This window comes from Dendropsophus ebraccatus, chromosome 4 (genome assembly GCF_027789765.1).
Source record: "Dendropsophus ebraccatus isolate aDenEbr1 chromosome 4, aDenEbr1.pat, whole genome shotgun sequence".
NCBI lineage: Eukaryota > Metazoa > Chordata > Amphibia > Anura > Hylidae > Dendropsophus > Dendropsophus ebraccatus.
Genome location: NC_091457.1, coordinates 154,355,036 through 154,378,851, shown reverse-complemented (window position 1 = coordinate 154,378,851; position 23,816 = coordinate 154,355,036). Strand labels below are relative to the sequence as shown.

The window sequence follows — 23,816 nt, the reverse complement described above, 5'->3', positions numbered from 1 at the left end:
TTTATTCTTCCTCAAGCGGTTAGGATGTCATTATCACATTTACCTTTTTCTTCATGGGAAGTTCGGCACGTCCCAGCAATACGGCCTGGTGCCTCACCACATCGTTCAGAAGAAACGTCAGCAGTTCTCGGACCCCTCCTTCCTCTAGCGGCGTCCATGTGATCGTGAGGGGAAGCGTTTCATAAGGCTGAACGTAGCAAACATGAGAGCGTCAGAGAACACAGAGAAGATGACATTGAACTATTTTCTTTTATGGGTGCCTTCACACGTACCGGATCCACAGCAGATTTCACGCTGTAAGGTTGCAGCAAAATCCGCTGTGGATCCTGATATAATGAAGGCCTATGGGGTCACCTACCTGCACCTTCCGCTGCAGATATGTGACCTGGCCCCTTCAACCCCCGGCCGCCCGCAGCCCTGGCCTGGAGCACACATCACCTGCTCAGCGCAGTGGCTGTGTGAGGCTCCCCTCGATCATCAGCCAATCAGTGCTGTTGTGCCCTGATTGGCTGATGAGGCGCGACGGGAGCTTCACACAGCCGCGGTACCAAGCAGGTAATGTATACTGCAGGCGGGGGGCAGCCCTGGAGCATCCCTCCCGGCGGTCAGCCAATGAGTGAGCTGCGGCAGGGCAGCACACTGATTGACTGACTGCCTGGAGAGGCTGGGAGGCCCCGAAGCAAGCAGGAGCAGGTGATGTATGCTTCGGGCCAGGGCTGCAGGCGGTGGGGGGGGGGGGGTTTAAAGGGGCCAGATTACATATCCGCAGTGGAATGGGAATTCCGCTGTGGATATGTAACCCCCATAGACCTTCACAGTACATGGATCCGCAGCAGATTTCGCTGCAGACTGGCAGTGTAGGGTAGCTTCACACACACTATATAGCAGCGGATTTTCTACCGCGGATCTGCAGCAGATTTGATTTAAGTAACTGAGCACAGCATCAAATCTGCAGCGGATCCTGTACGTGTGAATGCACCCTTAATCTAATTTTGGCGGGAGGCACTGTCACTCTGCGGTCCGGGTGTGAGAGTGTTCAGACCCTGAGCGATCATGAGGAGCGCAACGCAGTGTCAGTGAATGAGTCAGGCTCCATAGACTTACATAAGGAGCCGACTCCATCCTGTGTCATGTGATCAGTCGGGCTCATAATGTAAATCTATGGACCACCCTGATTATGCGGACAGAGCGGGGAGATGATGTCCCGGTCCGCTCCCCTATCGGTACAAGTCGGAACACTCAGACCCGAAACCAATCAAAACTTTTAACACGTCAAAAGTTTTCCATGATGAGGGTGACACTTCACAGTCCTTGGGACCCGGCTTGTCCACGCTCCGACACCTCTGCCTCCCAATCTGACAAAGATAACACCATATGGATCCATCTCGGAGGAGACAAGTGTGACGTGGACCCCAACAGTCCATAAGGCGCCCTGTGATGGTGGTGCTGGAATCCACAGTGTGAACTGCGTCATATAGTAAAATGACTGACAGGAGGCATGACAGAAGAGGCAGGCGCCATGATAAGTCATGTCTGTCATACAGATATATATATATATACACACATAAACACAATGGTGGTAACACTAGGGGGCGGCATAGCCCAGAAATACAGTTCCCAGCACAGCAGGTCGCAGGGCATGCTGGGAGCTGTAGTTTTGCAGCAGCTGGAGGAGCACACAGTGAGGAGGGGGCGGGGCCCACCATACACAGACATGCTGGGAGTTGTAGTACCACAACCAGGTGTCCACATACCGGTACGAGGAGCTCGGTCTCGGGCACGCTGAAGCCGCGCTTCTGGGGCAGCTTGTCCACCGTCACCACAGCCGGCTCCGCTGAAGGATTCCGCAGGAGAAGAACCGCGCTACGGGCCGAACCGGGGCGGACACAACCGAAGCTGACGAACGGCGGCCGGGAGAAGTGTGTGAGGTAAAGCACCGGCTCCTGCTCCTCCGGGGGGGACCCCCTGTCTCCCCCCGCTGCCGGGGGCGATATACTCAGCATGTCCCGCTGTCACAGCCGCTCTCCTCCTCATCTCCCGGCTCTCACACCTGCCATACACTGCACTGCCCGACACTCCGAGCACAGACACACACGATTCAAACTACGGAGGACGCTGATAGGTCCAACGGCCCCCATAACCCCGCCCACTTTAAGGTCTTATCCAATAGCAGCAGAAAGCGGCTGGACAGTCCAGCCATTCAGCGCATTTGAAAATTGAGATTGGGCGGGGTCGAGAGAAGGAACCAATGAGAATCGAGAGATTTATTCAAACTGCGGCATCCGGCGTGACTCTGCGGTCACGTGATGGCAACTGGGAAAACAACTGCATAACAACCGCATCACTGTGAGGAGGAGGCGGCGCTTACTGTATGTGCGGTACCTACACCGGGCTGGCAGAAACCGTGCCTGTATTGACTGCATACACATTTCAGTGAAACCGCAATGTGTGTGAACACAGCCTAACCAATCAGCAAAGGATCTAGTCTCATACAACAACAGTGAAATCTATAAACCCCTGAATATACCATGGCAACGTGTCTTTAAAGGGGTTCACCAAAAATGTTTTCTTTTTAAATCAACTGGTGCCATAGATTTGTGATTTACTTCTATTAACAAAAATCTCCAGTCTTCCAGTACTTATCAGCTGCTGTATGTCCTGTAGGAAGTGGTGTTTTCTTTCCAATCTGGAGAGCAGGAGAGGTTTTCTTTGGGGATTTGCTGCTGCTCTGGACAGTTCCTGACAGCAGAGAGCACTGTGTCAGACTGGAAAGAATACACCACTTCCTGCAGGACATACAGCAGCTGATAAGTACTGGAAGACTGCAGATTTTTTAATAGATGTACTTTACAAGTCTCTGGCACTTTCTGACATCATATTATCACCTGCGTACAAGGACCACTTAAAGGGGTAGTGCGACGCTAAGAAATTATTCACAGAATAACACACATTATAAAGTTATACAACTTTGTAATGTATGTTATGTCTGTGAATCGCCCCCTTCCCCGTGTCCCACCACCCCCACCCGTGTACCTGGAAGTCTGTGGTGCATTATACATTACCTGATCCGTGTCGCGCCCGTCCGCCATCTTGTGCCAGGACGGCTGAGCCACGGCAGAGGGCGGCCGGCACTCGGGACAATCAGAGAGCTTCGGCCGGCCGAAGATGACGTCGTGGCATAAGATGGCGGACGGGCGCGACACGGATCAGGTAATGTATAATGCACCACACTTCCGGGTACACGTGCGGGGAAGGGGGCCATTCACAGACATAACATACATTACAAAGTTGTATAACTTTGTAATGTGTGTTATTCTGTCAATAATTTCTTAGCGCCGCACTACCCCTTTAAGGGACTAGTTAATACTTAACTTTTAATAATTCATTAAAAACACGGTCCATACAAAATACAAACAAACATAGACACCCAGTAGTGTACTCTATGTACAGTGTAGTTTCCTGATGGGCACTTGTGATTAGGGGGATAAATGGTCTGACATAAATCAGGAGATACTGATGGGGGGGACTGCAGGCAGGACACTTGTAAGGTGGGGGGAAGAGTGCTATGTGTGTTCCCTGATGAATCCGTCTGCCACTAGGACGGTAGAAACGCATCGGAACAAGTACTGTGTACATATGTAATTGTATATCTTGCTGCTACATTTATTTATTTTGCAGGTGGTTTGAGTTGTCACGTTTATGCACTTTTTTTCTGTCTTGTTTCTTCTTTTTAGTTTTCTCCTGGGCCCATATAACAGGAGAGGGACTGTCATCGTGGTTGGGGCCACCCTGTTAAGGAGGTGGGTTCCCAAAGGTGGAAAAGGTTGAGAAGCACTGCTCTAGGATGTCTCCTGTACACCACACACACATTATGGATTAGGGAAGAAGCAGCAGCATGAAGGACATTATAGAGTAGTAGTCTAAGGCTATGTTCACAATGGGGGAGATTTATCAAACATGGTGTAAAGTGAGACTGGCTCAGTCGCCCCTAGCAACCAATCAGATTCCACCTTTCATATTTCAAAGAGTCTGTGAGGAATGAAAAGTGGAATCTGATTGGTTGCTAGGGGCAACTAAGAAAATTCTATGTTACACCAGTTTGATAAATCTCCCCCAACAACGGCCGCTGTTTGACATGTTCCTGTGGCAGATATTACCATATTGGCTGCAGGAACATCATTTTATTTTATTTGGATTGCAGACGCATTTGGGTGGTGCCTGCAATCCAATTAACCATGGAAGTCTATGCAATGTTCGGCCGTCAGAACAGCCATACATTGTGTCAACAGAGCAGAACAATGGCCGTTGTTCCTGTAGTAGCGGCCATAAATATTTGGCTGGTCAATTATTTGTGAGGCTATTGTTCAATACAGTGTGTGAACAACGGCTGTTGTTCTTCATAGAGTTCAATGCAGTGCATAATTTTAACCCTTAGGGGGCACAGCCAGTTTTCATTTTTGCGCTTTCGTTTTTTCCTCCCCGTGTATATAAGGCCATAAGGCACTTTTCCACCTACAGACACAGATGAGCTTTTATTTTTTGCGCCACTAATTGTACTTTGCAATGCAGACATAATTTTTGCCTAAAATATGCAGGGAAACCAGAAAAAAATTATATGTGGTGAAATCGAAAAAAAAACAAACAAAAAAACACAAAATTGTTTTATGGGGGGGGGGGGGGGGGGTTACGCTGTTCGCCGTAGGATGAAACTGACTTATTAGCCATGTTTCTCAAGTTGTTACGATTACAACAATATGTAACTTGTGCAACTTTTATTTTATTTGATGGCTTTTAAAAAATTAAAACCTTTTAAAAAAAATATATGTTCTTTAAAATCGCTCTATTCCCAGGCTTATAGCGCTTTTATCCTTCAGTCTATGGGGCTGTGTGAGGTGTCATTTTTTGTGCCATCATCTGTACTTTCTATCGGTACCTTGATCGCGCATATGCATCTTTTTGATTGCATTTTATTAGAATTTTTCTAGATTTGATGCAACCAAAAATGCCCAATTTTGCACTTTGGAATTTTTTGTGCTTTACCGTGCGAGATCAGGGGTGTGATAATTTAATAGTTCGGGCACATACTAGAAGTCCCCCTGGGGTTAGGGTTATCCCCCTGGGGGACATCTAGTATTACTACTCTAATCTCTCATTGAGATCTATGCAGTATAGATATATAGATATACTGCATAGATCAATGAGATCTGTACTCTATTGCTGTCAGCTGCTGCAGCCGAAAGCAATTGAATGCCGAGCCGGGATCGGCACCATAACGGCGCAGACCCCAGCCCGGAGCAGATGCGGGGATTGCCCCTTCGCGATCACTTTGCGCGGGGGGGGGATAGGAGAATCCCCCCATATCCCCCCACTAGACCACCAGGGAAGGAGGACAGCAAGCATTTAGATGCAGCTGTCAACTTTGACAGTTGGATCTGAATACTTAATTAGCGGGCACGGGGATCGGACCATGTCCGCTAATAGCCGTGGCCCCAGGCTGCGATCACGGCAGTTCAGAGCGGGGTCGTCGCATGTCCCCCCTCTGAACTCCCCTAGTGGCACCAGGATGTTTAGTAACGTCCTGGTGCAGCTAGGGGTTAAGGCAAGAACGGATGCTGTTTTAATTACCAACAACGGCCGTTCTTGTCTTAAAAAATACACTGTGTGAACAAGGGTTTGTTTACACAGATGGATTTATCTGACAGATTATTGAAGCCAAAACCAGGAACAGACTATAAACAGAGAACAGGTCATAAAGGAAAGACTGAGATTTCTCTTCTTTTCAAATCCATTCCTGGCTTTGGCTTCAATAATCTGTCTGTGTACATAAACCATAAACTGTGAATCATGTAATCAATAATCTCTTATCTATTTGCAGTCACTTTGAATTTACTGCCATCTATCTCTTTCATCCCTCACCTCCATAGACTTGCATGAGCAGCATGTAATTTGATCCCTCAGTGAGCTGCTAGAAGCCCTTAAACACAAGATGAAATTGGGCTGTATTTATACTGACCACAGCCATGTTTACCTATCCAAGCACATCACATCAACCACATTTTTTTTGCAATTTTATTTAATTCATAAAAATGTTCATTGTAAATGTCACATGGGTTTGGCATTGTCTATACACAGTATTGCTTTTTTTTTTTATTAATGACCAAGCACAGACATTATCCACAATATAGGGGGAGACAATAGACATCAGCTCAGCCCTCTCCTATGGCAGGGCTCCAGACTAAAAAATTTACCTAGGAGCCATTGGCTCCTAACCTGAAAAATTTAGGCGCCAAATAGAATATTTGGTCGCCAACATTTGAAACCATGTAAAATTAATGTTATGGGACTTACTGTGTGCAGAGGCCACGGCAGCCTCCTCCTCCTTTACTGTGTGCAGAGGCCGCAGCAGCCTCCTCCTCCTTTAGATTCTCTCTTTTCTTAGTTTGAAAACGTTCAACATGGAAACTTGCAACTTGACAACCATATCCAGTCTGACAACCATATCCAGTCTGACAACCATATACAGTCTGACAACCATATACAGTCTGACTCAGTACTTCAGCCTCACTTGGCTAGCCTTTTAATGAGGCTTACTCTTCTGAACTTGAACTTAAAGGGAACCTGTCGACCCCCGTGCCGGGGTGACAGGCTCCCAACCCCCCGTTAGAACCCCCTTTACTCACTTAATCGCGCCGGGTCCCGCTTCTGAAGATGGTCGGGTCCCGGAGATCTCAGCCGCTGCAGCCCGGCGTGCGCTGAGAGATGAGTCCAACGCTCATAGAGAATGACAGGAGAGTCCAGCACTCCGTCATTCTCTATGAGTGTTGGACTCATCTCTCAGTGTGTGCGTCGGGCTGCAGCGGCTGAGATCTCCGTGACCCGACCATCTTCAGAAGCTGGACCAGGCGGGATTAAGTGAGTAAAGGGGGTTCTAACGGGGGGTTGGGAGCCTGTCACCCCGTCACCGGGGGTGACAGGTTCCCTTTAAAAGCTTGCAACAGTCTATACATACTGAGCTAGACTTATGACTGCAGCCATAGTGACCCCCCACAAGATGTGTATATAGATAGATATATCTCTCACCTAGTGACTAATGCAAGTGACCCCCTACAATACAGACACCTGAGGGGCCCTGATAATAATAATTGTGCATATATCTATCTCCCAGTGTCTGCAGCCAGTTTGCCCTACACTTATAGATGGCCCCCTCCCCTTATAGATGACCCTCTCTACCCCCATTATAGATGCCCCCTCTTCTCCCCCCCATTATAGATGCCCCCTCTCCCCCCCCATTATAGATGGCCCCCTCCCCTTATAGATGACCCCCTCTACCCCTATTATAGATGCCCCCCTCCTCCCCCCGAATTATAGATGCCCCCTCCTCCCCCCCCATTATAGATGCCCCCTCTCCCCCCCCATTATAGATGGCCCCCTCCCCTTATAGATGACCCCCTCTACCCCTATTATAGATGCCCCCTCCTCCCCCCGAATTATAGATGCCCCCTCCTCCCCCCCATTATAGATGCCCCCTCTCCCCCCCCATTATAGATGCCCCTCTTCTCCCCCCCCCATTATAGATGCCCCCTCTCCCCCCCCCCATTATAGATGCCCCCTCTCCCCCCCCCCCCATTATAGATGCCCCCTCTCCCCCCCCCCATTATAGATGCCCCCTCTCCCCCCCCCATTATAGATGCCCCCTTATAGATACCCCCTCCCCTTATAGATGCCCCCTTTCCCCCCCCATTATAGATGCCCCCTCTTCTCCCCCCCTTCCCTTGAAGATGGCCCCCTCTCCCCCCCTTGAAGATGGCCCCCTCTCCCCCCCCTTGAAGATGGCCCCTCTTCTCCCCCCATTATAGATGCCCCCCCCCTTTCCTCTATGCTAAGCAATATTTAAAAAAAAACAAACACACAAACTCACCTGACAACCCGCTCCCCCGGCGATCCTCTTCTTCTTCGGACGCTGTTCCCGGCTGATGCGCAGCTGCCGAGGGTGTCCCATCCTATCCCCGGCAGCGCGGCGCGTCAGTGAGCTCCTGTACGCCGGGGCTGTGACTTCTGACACAGGAAGCGTCTCTGACGCGCGCTTCCTGTGCCGGAAGTCAGGGCCCCAGGCAGCTCACTGATGCGCCGCGCTGCCGGGGATAGGACGGGACACCCCCGGCAGCCGCGCATCAGCCGCGCATCTTAAAGAGACAGCGCGCCGCCGCCGGGGCCAGTCGCAAATGGCGCCCAGATTAATAAATCTGGGCGCCATTTGCAAAATGTCGGTCGCATTGGCGACCATTTTGGTCGCCATCTGGAGCCCTGTATGGTATATATGGTATACAGCTGTAGACTTTGGGGCCAATGAGAACAATTTTGATTGTAACATGAGAGAACAAAGATGGCAGCGGGAATGGACACCATGTAACATATGGGTATAAAAACCAAAGGGTTATCCCCCACCTAGATAGCCATTTAAAAAAAAACATAAAAGAAAATTCTGTTACTGTATTTATACATACAAAGCTGTAAAAACATGGGGCACCTTTATAAAAAGTCTTACTTGGCATTTTATGACATCCGTGTAACTGTACCAGGTGTGTGCGACTTACTTAAAGGGTTTTTATTACCTTGCAAAGTTAGTAAAATCAGATGTGTATCATATAGATGTATGTAAAGGTGATGCTTTAAGGTAAAATAACTTCCATCCCTGTATTGTTCTTCTCTCCCATGGATCTGATCAATTCCTGGTTTCCTTTCTAAGGGTGGGTTCACACTGAGGAATTCTCGCGGATAAACTCAGCGGAATTCCGCCGGCTGTACGCGCGCCTTTCCGCCAGCTCCATAGACACCATTCTATGGGCCGGCTGATTCCGCATTCCGCCGAAAGAACTGACATGTCAATTCTTTCGGCGGAATGCGGAATCAGCCGGCCCATAGAATGGTGTCTATGGAGCCGGTGGAAAGGTGTTCGTCCGTGAGCGCGTACAGCCTCGGAGTTTATCCGCGAGAATTCTTCAATGTGAACCCACCCTATGCCATGACCAAGCTGTTGCAGTACAACAAAGCACACACTTTCCCACAATCCCCCTTGCTTGCATGTGCAGTGGAGGCCAACTGCAAATACTAATGGGACAGATCAGGAGAGAACTGAGCATGTGTGACCACCTTAGTAGATACCCAAAGGATGGTCGTAGTCAAGGGCAACAAGGAAAAATGTGGTTTTTTTTTTTTTTTTTTAAAAAAAGCAAACTAAAAGATTATATATATTATATATATATATAGATAGATATAATGATTTTTCTTTGCGGGGCATCACAATATAGTATGGTAGGGTGTCATTACAATGTATATTTGGATGGGGGGAAAAAACTGACTTTTAGCAGGTCCCATGAAATTAAAGTGTAACTACCATTTTTAAAAACTTCTGACATGTCATAGCAACAACTGAGAAGTGTGACGATTGGTCCTCCCCTCTGTGAAGCGGCTCCATTGATTCTAATGAAGCCGCGTCAAAGAGGGGCGGGGGTTTTGTCACACTGGGGGCCAGCAGGCCCTTCTCCAGTGCTTCAACCCCCACCGGTACACAGTAACAGACCAGCGCCGTACGCGGGAACCGGGCCGCAGTTCAAAAAAAAACTACCACGGCACAGTCATCCCCGCACCAGCTTATCCATGTAAAAAAAATCACAAAAGCGATGGGGTGCTGGAAAGAACTCACCTGTCCCTGTGCCTCCATAACACCGCTCCTGGGTCCCGCTGATGGCCGCCAAGTGTCATTTTCCGCTGGAACCCGGGTATGTCACGTACCTGGCTCTTCCAGCTGCAATGTCACAGCCCTGTTACCGAGTAGCTGAGCAGGCAATTGATCAACAGGGTATGTGACATCGTAGCTGGAAGAGCTGCAGGAGGCTGGCGGCTGTCAACAGGACCCGGCAGCAGCAGCGCTACTGGGCACGGGGATAGGTTAGAATACTTTATTGTTTTCCCGCACCTGTTTTTCTCCCTTTTTTTCAATTTCACAGGACTTCTCCTTAAAGTGTCACTGTCGTTTTGTTTTTTTTTGCGGAAATAAATAGTACAGACGATTTTAAGAAACTTTGTAATTGGGTTTATTAGGCAAATATGCCATTATCTGCATTCAAAAAGACTTTCCCCAGGTCCCTCCCCCCTCCTCTCTCTCATCCACTGCTCATTATCAGGAAATCTCAACTGTTTTACATCAGTCGGACCCTGGCTGTTCTATGGAGGGGGAGGAGGGAGATTAGTCGGCAGCAGAGAGCAGAGAACAAATGATTACACGGCGGGAACTGTGTTAAAGCAGGTATTCAGAGGTCAGAGAGGTCAGTGATGACCACAGAGGAGATAGCTCTTTGTTGTCCTGTTTTGGTGCCTCATCACCCTCCACCGCTCCCCTCTCCATAGAAAACCATAAAGACAGGGGGGAGAGCTTCAAACTGCTTTCTCATGATAAAAATGCATTTTTCGGCTAATAAACCCAATTACAAAGTTTCTTAAAATCGCCTGTACTATTGATTTCTGAAAAAATAAAATAAAAATAAAATTAAAGGACATGTATACTGTAAGGGGTAAAAACCAGCACTACCCCTGTCCATTGGTTGTGTATAGTATTCATCTAATGGAACTGAGCAGTAATCCAAGCAAGGAAACAATAGCAGCTCCATATGCAACAGCCTCTTCAAAAGATCACAGAGCGCGCTTAGTGATGTCTCAAATTCATCTCAAGGGGACAGAGTCTGTAAATTGCAGGGATGTCAAACTCAGGCCCTGCATAAAAGTTGCTTTAAAGCAGGGATGGGGAACCTTCGGCCCTCCAGCTGTTGCAAAACTACAACTCCCATCATGCCCAGACAGCTAAAGCTTTGGCTGTCCATACATGATGGGAATTGTAGTTTAGTAACAGCTGGAGGGCCTGAGTTTGACATCCCTGATCGATTGTTATCTATGTCCATGAGTCTGTCACTAAGGCATTATGGACGCCCCAAAACAATGTACAAAAAGTGAAACAAAAAAATTAGTCAGAAAATTTAAACAGATTAGAATAAAAGAACAAGTTTTAGTATCTGACTCTAATCAGTAATAGAAAATCTAGGTGACACATCCCCTTTAAGTAAATGCCACATGCTGGTCACATATATTCCATTTAGAAGGGTTATCCAGTGCTACAAAAACATGGCCACTTTCTTTCAGAGACAACACGACACTTGTCTCCAGTTCCCTGTCTCTTAAGCTCCATTCCCTTCAATGGAACTGAGCAGCAAAACCCCGCCCAAGTTGGAGACAAGATTGGGGCTGTGTCTGGAAGAAAGTGGCCATGTTTTTGTAGCGCTGAAGAACCCCTTTAATTGAATGGCCTTATGAAAAGTTTTTTTGTAACATATACAACTGATACACTGAGGGGTTTCTTAGATTTATTACGTCTAAAATGATAAAACTAAAATCTGGTTTACAATTCATCTTTGGTTTGAGGAAGTAAGGTTCCTTCTTTTATCATTACGCTATAAATAAAGTGGTTAAAAATGGTCATATGGCCTTTTAGAGATCAAAGTCCCATCTACACACGGTCATATATTTTACACATAAAAACAGAGAAATTCATTGTACAGACAAAAAAAAAGTGTTAAAAACTAGTTAAATAACCAAGATAAAAGCAGCTTTCAGGTGTGTTCAGATGTGGCAAAGTCAAATCCGCAATAAATGACATCACAATACATGGGGCTTTGACATGTAGCGTAAAAACTGTGACACGCTCATTCTGTTGTGCAACCACCACAAATTTCATCCCTTAAAGGGGTTATCCAGCGCTACAAAAACATGGCCACTTTTCCCCCTACTGTTGTCTCCAGTTCAGGTGCGGTTTGCAATTAAGCTCCATTTACTTCAATGGAACTAAGTTTCAAAACCCCACCCAAACTGGAGACAACAGTAGGGGGAAAGTGGCCATGTTTTTGTAGCGCTGGATAACCCCTTTAAAAACTGGGATGGGGAACCTGCGGCCCCCCAGCTGTTGCAAAATTACAATTCCCATCATCCATGGACAGCAGAAGGCTGTCCAGGCATGATGGGAAATGTAGTTTTGCAACAGCTGGAGGGCCGAAGGTTCCACATCCCTACTTTAAAAGGAGTATTCCAAAGAAAAAAAATGTTTTAAAATCAACTGGTGTCTGAAAGTTATACAGACAATGACAATCTCCAGTCTTCCAGTACTTATCAGCTGCTGTATGCCCAGCAGGAAGTGGTGTATTCTTTCCAGTCTGACACAGTGCTCTCTGCTGCCACCTCTGTCCATGTCAGGTACTGTCTAGAGCAGTAACAAATCCCCATAGATATGTATGTAACTCATAAACTTGTTCTACCTTCTTTGAGTAAGTTACTTAAGTGATAACTTCTATGTTTTAATTGCTGTTTCTTATCTTTATGCTACACGATTTGTTGTATTGTGTCTTTATTCTTGATATTCAAAAATTTTTTAATAAAATATATTGAAACAGAAAACCTCTCCAGCTCAGGAAAGTTTCTGACATGGACAGAGGTGGCAGCAGAGAGCACTGTGTCAGACTAGAAAGAATACATCACTTCCTGCAGGACATACAGCAGCTGATATATACTGGAAGATTTTTAAATTGAAGTAATTTACAAATCTATGTAACTTTCTGACGCCAGTTGATTTGGAAAAAACATCTACTCAGGAGCGCCCCTTTAATGTATAGGACTTTAATCAGGCAGCAAAATTCACACCTAACACATGCGTATTTTGCTGCAGAACAGTTTGGAAAAATTCCATCATGTCTGAACACATCCTTAAGTGTTTCGCAAGGGTGGTGCCTGCCCTTAACCCCAGTAGTGCCGCTGCTACCTTCTATTGTCTGTGGAATGTCTCCCCGATGTCAGCGGTGCTCAGCGCTGGAAACAGTCTGCACAGTCGGCTGAGGGTCCAGCCCAAGCAATGTCCCCAAATACGAATGTTCTCTGGATTCCATTATTTGTTCTGGTCTGACGGGATGTAAAAGGGTGGCAGGCTGAGGGTTAAGTGTATATTTTTCCAAGAAAGCCAGGTCAGGCGGCCGCTGATAGTCATTGGGCTGGGACAGCACAGAAGATCCAGCGTGTGTCTCCAGTTCTGCCTCATTTTCACCCATTTCAACAGGCACCAACGTGATGGGGACGCAGATATCGGTGTCCGAGCTCTGAGAGGCGGCCGGGTAGGTCTTGGTCTCCTCTCGCCCTGCATCTTCCTCCTCAGCCTTAGACCCATGAACATGATCGATATGATACTTGAGCTTGTCCTTCCGCTTGAAGGTGGCATTGCAGTGCTGGCAATTGAAGGGACGTGCATCTGAATGTATGACTAAGTGTTTAGTCAGAGTTTTTTTAATGCGAAACGACTGGTTGCAGATCTGACATTTGTATGGCTTCTCCCCTGCGGATGAAAGAAAGGGTCAGTCCAGTGCCCTAAAAGATTCTTTGTAGTTCTAGGAAATGAAAGCTTTAAAAGGAGAAAAAAAGGGGGGAGTTTAAGCTTAGTTTAAAGTGTCAGAAATCAATAGTCCAGGCGATTTGAAGAGACTTTGTAATTGGGTTTATTAGCCAAATATGCCATTATCTACATTCAAAAATACTTTCCCCAGGTCCCCCCCCCCTCTCATTACACGGGCCTGTGTAACCTATGGAGAGGGGAGAGGAGGGAGATTAGTCACCAGCAGAGAACAAAGGATTACACAGTGGGAGCTGTGTGAAAGACGGTATTCAGAAGTCAGAGCTGACTTCAGAGGAGATAGCCCGGTGATGTAGCTGTAAATTAACTCTTTGTTGTCCTGTTTTGGTGCCTCATCTCCCTCCGCTCAGCCAATCACTTGCTGGGACCACAGCGGCCGGTGATTGGCTGAGCTGCCTATCAGCTGAGACAGGCCGTTCTGGAGCTGCAGTGCACAGGTCCCAGTGAGAAGCAGACCGAAAGAGGAGCCCTGCAGCATGGATAAGTAATGTATACAGTTTAAGCAATGGCTGCAAGGACGTCGATATGTTATCGGGCCATGAAATAGGCCCAGTAAACGAGCGCCGATCTAGCAGATCGGCGCTCGCTTACAGTTATAGGACCCTATCTCTAGAACGAGCAGGGGTTCACCCTTACCTGAGGGAAGCCTGGGCTGCTCTTACTATTAGAATACATAAGGGTATTCTTACCAGAATGTGTCCTGAAGTGCATTTCAAGACTTGATTTTCCTTTAAAGACTTTTTTGCAGACATCACATTGATGAAATGTGGCCTTGTACCTGCAAAATGAAGAAAGTGATCCAATGACAAAAACCTGAAAACTGTACTGTACCTAGACCAGATAAACATATTAATACAGGATGCGACATGACGTCATAGCAGCAGCACAGATGGTAAAGAAAGGTCACTGTCCCCCAAGCCTAACAGAGGTCAGACATGTGCACTGCTGTTCTATTGATGAAGATGTCGGAGAATGGCGCTCACCTGTCTTTATCAGACCCACAAAGCTGAAGGAAGGAGCAGCACATGTATCCTAATACTTGCTCTATTTAGCCAGGGGGCACAGGATCCTTACATCAATAGATATTCAACTGCATATATTATATGAGCCAGCTATGTGATATATAGTGTTACATATATTATAGGAGCCAGCTATGTGATATATAGTGTTACATATATGAACCGGCTATGTGATATATAGTGCTACATATAGGAGCCAGCTATGTGATGTATAGTGTTACATATGAGCCAGCTATGTGATGTATAGTGTTACATATGAGCCAGCTATGTGATGTATAGTGTTACATATGAGCCAGCTATGTGATGTATAGTGTTACATATGAGCCAACTATGTGATGTATAGTGTTACATATATTATATGAGCCAGCTATGTGATGTACAGTGTTACATATATTATATGAGCCAGCTATGTGATGTACAGTGTAACATATATTATATGAGCCAGCTATGGGATGTATAGTGTTACATATATTCTATGAGCCAGCTATGTGATCTATAGTGTTACATATATTCTATGAGCCAGCTATGTGATGTATAGTGTTACATATATTCTATGAGCCAGCTATGTGATGTATAGTGTCACATATATTCTATGAGCCAGCTATTTGATGTATAGTGTTACATATATTCTATGAGCCAGCTATGTGATGTATAGTGTCACATATATTCTATGAGCCAGCTATGTGATGTATAGTGTCACATATATTCTATGAGGCAGCTATGTGATGTATAGTGTTACATAAAGAAAACTTACTTCTGCCAAACCTTCTCTCCTAGATGAACACTTTTATAATGTACGGTCAGATGGTCCCGACGGCCAAAACATTTCCCACATTCTTCACACTGATGGGCTTTCTCTCCTTCAAACAGGTAAAGAAAATAGATGAGGACAAACTTTCATCCTTTATGTACAGTACGTTACCACTCCAAGTCCTGTAAAGATATATGGATGCTCGATCAATGTAGATTGCTGCACTAACACAGGGAGGTGGCTTTGTTCTGTCCCTGTCACCCCCAGGAGTTTGCTGCATCTGACCAGGGCATCATACAGACCACATAACCATTAGCTTATCTTCACCTTACCAGAATGTATCTTCTTGTGTTTAGTGAGGTGATCGTGGCGGATGAACGTCTTCCCACATTCGTCACACTCGTAGCGTTTGTCATCATGATGGACACGAAGATGGAGTCTTTAAAACAGGGACATGTTGTTGATTAACCTCCATATCAAATCGCATATCCTGATGCATAGCCTGAATGAGTTTTTTTTTCGTATTAGGCTGGGTTCACACTACGTTTTTGCAATCAGTTTTTTTTTTTTGTTTTTATTTATAATGGAAGTCAATGGAAAAACAGATGCACACAATTGCATCCGTTTTTTCCATCAGTTTTTCATCCGTTTTTTGCAAAAAAACGGACAGCAAAAACGTAGTGTGAGCTAAACATGGACCAATTTCGTTACCTGTACGAGCTGCCGTGTCGGAAATTCTGCCCACAAATACTGCAAAGGTGCGGCTTTTCCCCGCTGTGAATTCGTAGATGCTCTTTTAATGTTGTCCTGGAAAAAGTAAAAAGGAATTCTTATTTCCCATCAGCTAAAGCATCAAACTGCGGCCCTCCAGCTGTAAGAAAACTACAATTCCCATCATGCCTGGACAGCCAAAGCTTTATCTGTCCAGACATGATGGAAAATGTCAATTTGCAACAGCTGGTGGGCTGAGACCTGTGAGCTATAGGCATATCTCCATGTTATCATGGACGTGCAGAGTCTGCAACGGAGAACAGAAACATTTTAAAAAAGTTTACCAAGCTAAACACTGGAAATAGGTTTTAAGAGATATATATAAATAATAGAGAAAAATATTGGGGGCAATAAACAATATTTAGTACTCAAAGGGTACCTGTCACTATGTTTCTCTCCCCAGTTCAGCGTTAAAGGCGTACTCAAGTGGAAAAATAATTCAAATTCACTGGTTTCAGAAAGTTATATAGATTTGTAACTTACTTCTCTTTAAAAATCTCACGTTTTCCAGTACTTACCAGCTGCAGTATGTCCTGAAGGAAGTGGTGTACTCTTTCCAGTCTGACACAGTGCTCTCTGCTGCCACCTCTGTCCATGTCAGGAACTGTCCAGAGCAGTGGCAAATGCCCATAGAAAACTGCTCCTGCTCTGGACAGTTCCTGTCATGGACAGAGGTGGCAGCACAGAGCACTGGGGAGAGGTGTCAGACTGGAGAGAATACACCACTTCCTGCGGGACATACAGCAGCTGAAAAGTACTGGAAGACTTGAGATTTTTAAATAGAAATAAATTACAAAACTATATAACTTTCTGAAACTGGTTGATTTGAAAGAAAAAGATTTTCGCCGCAGTACCTCTTTAAGACACAGCTGTCGCTGGAGGATCAGGTTGCCGAGGTCATGCTTGATGAGTCTTTATAGTTAGAATAGGGCTCATGCATAGAATGTGGGATGTTACCTCCAAGGTCCAAGGTCAGTTGCGTCTCCACACCGAATTGGGGAGAGGAAAAAAAAGACAACTACCCCCAGATAATTCTCCAAATCTGCAGATACTGTACAACCATCTAGATTTTTTTTCACTACAAGCCACCTGTATATCGTGCAGTGTAAAAATAAGTCCAAAGGCCCTATTCCACGGGCCGACTATGAGGAGCAAAGGAGCACTGTCAGCGCTCGTTTCCCTGATCACTAGATCATACAGGCAGCCTTTAGAGGATAGTGGCGGTCTGCTGCCCCCGCTCCTATTCTTTGGAGCAATGGAAGCAGATCGCTGCTATCACAGTCGTTTGTTTTTCAACATGGTTGAAAGACAAACGACTGCAACCATCAGCCGACACGAACGATGTCAGCTGATCGTTGCCTTCTATTCCAAAAGACGATTATTTGCCGAATACGGCCGATAATCGTTCGGTGGAATAGGGCCTTAAGACCCATGTGATGTATAGCACTAATGTTCTTTGCTGACCTGCACTTCCATCTCCCCACATTCCTTACCTTTCTCTTACCGATTTTCCACAGATGAAGCAGGTCCACTTCCTCTTCCCTCCGTGTGTATATTCTATGTGACGCTTCAGATTTCCGGAGTCATTAAACTGTCGTCCACAAATGTCACACGGGAAGGGTCCTGAAAAGCAAAGAAACCCAGTGAAGTTGTGTCCATGACATTTATTGATCACGCTGTCCTAGATGACACCTATCTTGGTTTGCAGTCCAGCACATAGAGAGAGGCCTGACAGCAGCAGCACAGCACTGCATGAATGGGAAAGAGAGTACAAAGGAGTCATAAGAAACTGGTCATTGTTATAAAGAGACCAGCACTGCTCGGTTAGGCTTCTTTAAAAGGGGTTATCCAGCACTACAAAAACATGGCCACTTTCTTCCAGAGACAGAACCACTCTTGTCTCCAGTTCAGGGGTGGTTTGCAATTAAGCTCCATTCTCTTCAATGGAATTAAGTTACAAAACCTGAACCCAAACTGGAGACAAGAGCGGTGCTGTTTTCGTAGCACTGGATTACCCCTTTAACACGTAAAACAGAAAACCTTCATACCCAGGTGATATTTTTCTTGATGTTTCAACCTCTTAAAGCGCGATTTGAACTGCTCATCGCAGTAAGTGCATTTGAATGGCTTGTCCTGTGAATGGAGGATCATGTGCTCCTGTAAATGCGGCCGCCGCGTGAAGGATTTATTGCAGATCTAAGAGGCAAAAAAAGTGAAGATCACTAGGTGACAAGACTATTCATACAGAAATTCATATAAGCACCAGATTTCATAGCTGTACCTAGGATGCAAAAATAACGTATAGACATACACATCTCATGTCAGTAACACAATGCTGGAGATTTATTAGAAGCTATCACAACGGCGTATACTGTTTGATAGATTTAGTGCATTGTGCTAGACACGTGAAACTCCAGCTTAAGTCTATCTTATTCAAATCAACTTATATAGTTATATAGATTTGTAAATTACTTTTATTTTAAAATCTTAAGTCTTCCAGTACTTATAAGTTGCTGTATGTCCTAGGAGATTTTTTAACAGAATTACAAATCTGTATAACGTTCTGACACAAAATGATTTAAAAAATATCCACCGGAGCACCCCTTTAAACACTTTCCTTTCTTCCCTACTGGCTCATCTCTGGCTTAGGTCAAGACTGCTTTTCCTATTGAGCTTCAGCTCCAGTTTACTGAGTTCTAAGCAATCTTGTTGACTACATCTATCACTCAATAGTTAAAATCAATCTTGTAGTGCTACAAAAAGTCATAGTGTAGCCCTGGCCTTATGGCTTGTCTAGGATGAGAGGTTCCAATAATCCTGTGCTACGGAATCTGTTGGTGCTATACAAATAAATATTATTATCTATTATAGCAGGATCCCATAGTCCCAGCTGCTGTTCTTGTGCAATCACCATGACATAACAGTATATCATTATTGGTTTATGTAAGGCAACCATGTGCTAGCGGTGATCAATACACTTACATCACACTTCCATCCATCACTCTTTATTCTTTTGATGGTGAGAAATTCTTGTGCATTTTCAGCGTGGAACCTACAAAACAAGATACAGTTAGTCAAAGGTGTAAGAGACCTTGTACCCGTAGCGTCTGGGGGACTCTGGGGAGAAATTTTATTTCCACTGCTTTCATAAAGATATATTATTGCTACTTTATAATATAACATAATTAAAATAAATGTATAATTGTTTATCTATATACTATTATAGACACAAGCATTTGCCTATGACTAGCATTAAGCAGACCTGTCAAACTGTTCGGGTTCGGCAATGTTCTCCAAACCCAAACATTTGGCATATGATTTACCGTGACTGCAGAAGCTGGATGCCGCCCTAGGGCTGCAAGGGCCTGAACCCAAACAGTTTGACAGATCCACTTAACACTACCCAGGATACCTGGCACAAAGCTGAATATGTAACATTTTCTCAACAGTGACTACATCAGCACCATCAAAGAGCTTTCCCACTGGCGGGGAAATAATCCACAGCCAGAATCACCATTTTTAGGTCCATAAAATCCAACCTGAACATGTGAATACAGCCTTACGGTCACACCTCTCTTTACGACAGAGTTTGGCTGTTCCTCGCCCAGTACAGGCAATTTTAAGAAACTTTGTAATTGGGTTTATTAGCTGAAAAATGCATTTTTTTTTTTCATGAAAAAGCAGTTTGAAGCTCTCCCCCCTGTCATCATGGTTCTCTTATAGAGAGGGGAAAAGTGGAGGGAGATGAGGCACCAAAACAGAGTTAATTTACAGCTACATCACCGGGCTATCTCCTCTGAAGTTAGCACTGACCTCTGTGACCTCTGAATACCGCTTTCACACAGCTCCCACTGTGTAATCCTTTGTTCTCTGCTGGTGACTAATCTCCCTCCCCTCTCCATAGCACAGAAAGGATTCGACTGATGCAAAAGAGTCGAGATTTCCTGATAATGAGCCGTGAATGAGAGAGGAGGGAGGAGGGGGAGATGGGACCTGGGGAAAGTCTTTTTAAAGCAGATAATGGCATATTTGCCTAATACACCTAATTACAAAATTTCTTAAAATCACCTGTACATGCAGAGACTTCAAGCAGAAGTCCCATAGACTCAATAATATTTGTCGTCAAATTCCACCGTCCGCCCAAAGAATTCAATTACTTGGGCAGCGTAATTTGCCCACGAATTTCACTGATTCTATGGGATGTGCACAACTGTAAGCGGAGGCTGCGCATCTGATTCCGCTTGAAGTCTCTGCGCGTATTCTGTAGTGTGCACATACAGAAAGAGGAAGCTCAACACTGGGTGAGGAACAGCCAAACTCTGTCATACAGATGAGGTTTGAAAGACAGTGTCCTGCAAGTGATATGACCCTACTGAGCCCTCATCTGACATCAAGGAGTCTGTCTGGGATCACAAGAAGAGAAAAGAATTATCTGCACACTCCTAAGGGGATGGTGCAAGTTGAAATAAATAATATAAGTCTCTTCTTGGGATAACACGAAGAGACAGAAGATCTGGTCTTATTCTCCAACATGATGGAACAACCTACCTGCCAAGTTCCTTCACACTCTGCGAGCAAGTGACCAAGAAGACCTGATGCTAAAGGCAAAGGTCATAGTAAACATTGGCCTGATATACAACTTGTTATTCACAAAATAAATGTTAACACTTATAATTTTTAAAGCTTCTTCCTTGTTGCAGAATACTTCCACAGTAAATCCACAAATACTTAGCAGTCTATCCTGTGTGAACCTACCCTTCCGCAGTAGATAAATATCAGCCGAATCCATTAAAGTAAGCAGGGCCGGCAAACCATCTAATGTATATATGTACATGTCAGGAGGAGGATAAGTTATGTTGATGTTAAAAAAATAAATAAATAAAATCAACTCAACAATCAAATCAACTGGTGGTAGAAAGAGCCAAAGATTTGTAATTTACTTCCATTAAAAAAAAATCTCAAGTCTTCCAGTACTTATCAGCTGCTGTATGTCCTGCAGGAAGTGGTATATTCTCTCCGGTCTGACACACTGCTCTCGCTGCCACCTCTGTCCATGTCAGGAACTGTCCAGAGCAGCAGCAAATCCCTTATAGAAAACCTCTCCTGCTCTCCAGACTGGAAAGAATACACCACTTCCTGCAGGTCATACAGCAGCTGGAAGACTTGATATTTTTTTAAACTACAAATCTCTGGTACCAGATGATATGAAATACCCCTTTAACTTGTTTTGTTCATCAGTACGTCAGCGACTTTCCTCCCATTCTCCAATCAGGACACATGAAGGCTCAGCCAAACCGAGCTCTGGATGAACGTCTTTTGTTCTAACACAGCGGTGTCAAAATCAGCCCCTCCAGCCGTTTCAGAACTACAATTTCCATCATGCCTGGAGAGCCAAAGCTAAAGCTTTGGCTCTCCAGGCATGATGGGAATTGTAGTTTTGTAACAGCTGGAGGCCTGAGTTGTCACAGAAAATGATCACTCCACAAACTCGTGTCACCCACCTCTTGACGTGTTTAACAAGCGTCTTCCTACTTGCGTGGAGCTTACTGCAAAACGGACACTTGTGATCCTTCCTGGGCAGCTCCGTCTCGCTGTTGTGCCTCTTGCGGTGCACCGTCAGGTTGGATTTGGTGGAGTATCTCATGTTGCAGATATCGCACTCGAACGGCTTCTCTCCCGTGTGGACGCGTGTGTGACTTTCATATTTACCTGGGAAATAAAGGACACATTAGACGTCCACCAGGCTGTTATCCATACCCTTCACTTCATTTATGGTGCGTTTACACAGAGAGATTTATCTGACAGATTTTTGAAGCCAAAGCCAGGGATGGATTTGCAAAAAGGATAGATCCCAGTCTTTCCTTTATGACCTGTTCCCTGTTTATAGTCTGTTCCTGGCTTTGGCTTCAAAGATCTGTCAGATAAATCTCTCTGTGTAAACGCACCATTAGGGATAGGAACCATTTGGCTGTCCAGTGGTTGCAAAACTACAATTCCCATCATGCCTGGACAGCCGAAGGCTGTCCAGGCATGATGGGAATTGTAGTTTTGCAACCGCTGGAGGGCCAAATAAAGCACTTGAACATACACCTACCTACTCGATCAAAAACTTTTTCACACTTTGGGCACTGTAGATTCTTTTTGCTGCTTTTCTCTAACACAATAGGGGCCAGTCCATCTGGGAAGTTCCCCAGAGCTCCGGGATTATCGTTCCTCTCTTCCGGCCTGTCCGGGTCCTCACTCGCCTCGTGGTTACTTTCACCTCCTTCCTCCTCGTTCTCTCCTTCCACGGACTGATGGTCGCCCTCCCCCTCCACCACCCCATTCCCCTCTTCCTCCTCATTCCCCTCACTGCTGGAGTCTTCAGACTCGGAGACATCCCGACTGCTCTTGTAGGATTCGCTACTCAACGAGCTGTCGCTCTCTTCCCCCTCTTGATCGTCGAACTTAGCGGGACACTTCCTCGGCCGGGTGGACTTTCTGGTGGAAGAGTCCAGATCTTTCTCCTCCTCCATCTTCCCTCGCAGGTGGGCTCGCTCCATGTGATTCTCCAGGGATTTCTTGTAACAGAAGTTGCGTTCGCACAGCGGACACTTATGACCGTGTTCCAGTTTATTCCCCGGCTCCGACGTCACCTTCGCGTCGGATAAAAGTTCATCCTCGGGCGCCAACAACTTGACGGCATCTATGATATCCAGAAACTTGGCCGCTTCCAAGACGGCGCCGATCTCGTTCTCCGAAACTAGAAACTCCGACGTGTACAAGAAGTTGAGTAAATGCTGAAAAACGGCGCCGTTAACGTGTTCTAAGGTCACCGCCTCCGTGTTGGGGTTCTTGCTCAGACAGGCGTGGAAATAGCTGCTCCCCACCGCCACCACCACCTTGTGCACCGGAAATTCCTTCCCCTCCACCACAATGACCAGATCACAGAAGGAGCCTGGGCGCTGGCGGTCGGCGTCCAGATACTTTAAGAGATTCTTGTTGTAGTGAAGAGAGCTCAGTACCCTGCGCTGATCAGGATCGTGGAGATCAGCGACGCCAGAGAGATCCTGATCGCCATGGATACTTGCAACGTCGTCGACCGCCTCCTTCTCGTTCGCTTCTGGCAAATTTAGATTTTTTGGAGGCAATTTTCTCCTCTTCTTCATTGTAAAAAATACTTAAAAATTTAGGCTTCCAGCAAAGGGTTAAAGATGCATCTAAAATCTTATAAAATGCCTCATATTGTCCATATAGTCTCAGAGCTTGGGGGGTAGCCAGTCACAGGTGCCCCCTGACACTGTATAACCTGGGTACATGGCACCCATGGACTATAGCAGATGTCAGCTACTTGTCCCCGTTCACACCTGACGGTACCGCATGTATAAAAATCCCTGCACTTTATAATAAAGGAACCCCAGGAGCCCCCCGCAGCACATGACCCCCGTCGGGAGCGACCCCCAGCCCACCAAACTGCAGCCGAGTCATCCCAGACGCACAGACTCGCCGATAGTAGGAGAAACACTTCCGGGAACGCCACTTCCGGTCGGCGGCCGCCATTTTACCGGAGACCAGGTTTTCCCCTGCAGCGTGTAACTGAGGTTTGCGATAAATAAAAAGTACACATAGAATAGCATGGGCATAAAATCGGCTTACTATACAGTATTCTCCAATTACAACAACTGTTTAGTGGATGGAACGGCTCTCCTGTGGCGGCCGTATGGTAGCAACCAATCACAGCCCAGCTTTTTGTTTTGTATTGTGCGTATGGAAAATAAAAGCTGGGCTCTGATTGGTT

The 23,816-nt window shown here is 45.8% G+C and overlaps 2 protein-coding genes and 1 long non-coding RNA gene across 5 annotated transcripts in view; 1 reads left to right on the top strand and 2 right to left on the bottom strand.

Moving 5' to 3' along the window:
• The window catches only part of ASPM (assembly factor for spindle microtubules), a 29,765-nt gene extending 27,635 nt beyond the window's left edge, over positions 1-2,130 (bottom strand). Inside the window, exons 1-2 of the mRNA XM_069967517.1 lie at positions 1,755-2,130; positions 44-187 (exon numbers count right to left, since the gene is read on the bottom strand). Coding sequence (XP_069823618.1) covers positions 44-187; positions 1,755-2,003 — 393 coding nt within the window. The 5' untranslated portion in view covers positions 2,004-2,130. The remainder of the gene's footprint in view (positions 1-43; positions 188-1,754) is intronic.
• Positions 2,131-2,263: 133 nt separating this feature from the next.
• On the top strand, positions 2,264-19,794 carry LOC138789018 (uncharacterized). 3 transcript variants are annotated; one of them, XR_011362684.1, is made up of 4 exons: positions 2,264-2,369; positions 3,735-3,800; positions 15,295-15,387; positions 19,489-19,794. It is a non-coding gene; the product is annotated as an uncharacterized lncRNA (long non-coding RNA). The 3 variants fall into 3 exon arrangements; XR_011362683.1 differs by lacking the exon at positions 19,489-19,794 and adding an exon at positions 17,557-17,872; XR_011362685.1 differs by lacking the exon at positions 19,489-19,794 and adding an exon at positions 15,625-15,830.
• Positions 12,705-23,520, bottom strand: ZBTB41 (zinc finger and BTB domain containing 41). Its single transcript, XM_069967518.1, has 10 exons — positions 22,134-23,520; positions 21,541-21,748; positions 19,022-19,091; positions 18,088-18,235; positions 17,533-17,662; positions 15,980-16,075; positions 15,601-15,707; positions 15,272-15,377; positions 14,188-14,276; positions 12,705-13,423 (listed from the first exon to the last, which is right to left on the bottom strand). Exons 1-10 carry the CDS (start codon positions 23,185-23,187, stop codon positions 12,891-12,893), a joined length of 2,541 nt encoding a protein of 846 aa, XP_069823619.1. The 5' UTR covers positions 23,188-23,520; the 3' UTR covers positions 12,705-12,890.
• Between the last annotated feature and the right edge of the window lie 296 nt (positions 23,521-23,816).

What these genes read in the sequence shown, in the direction of transcription:
- ZBTB41 (XM_069967518.1), bottom strand. Translation starts at nt 23,187, where the DNA reads ATGAAGAAGAGGAGAAAATTGCCTCCAAAAAATCTAAATTTGCCAGAA. An exon ending in TCAAGAAAAATATCACCTGG is followed by an intron (nt 17,663 to 18,087) that starts GTATGAAGGTTT and finishes TTTGCTTTTCAG; the next exon opens with GACCCTTCCCGTGTGACATT. An exon ending in ACACAAGAAGATACATTCTG is followed by an intron (nt 15,378 to 15,600) that starts GTAAGGTGAAGA and finishes ACCTGTTTGAAG; the next exon opens with GAGAGAAAGCCCATCAGTGT.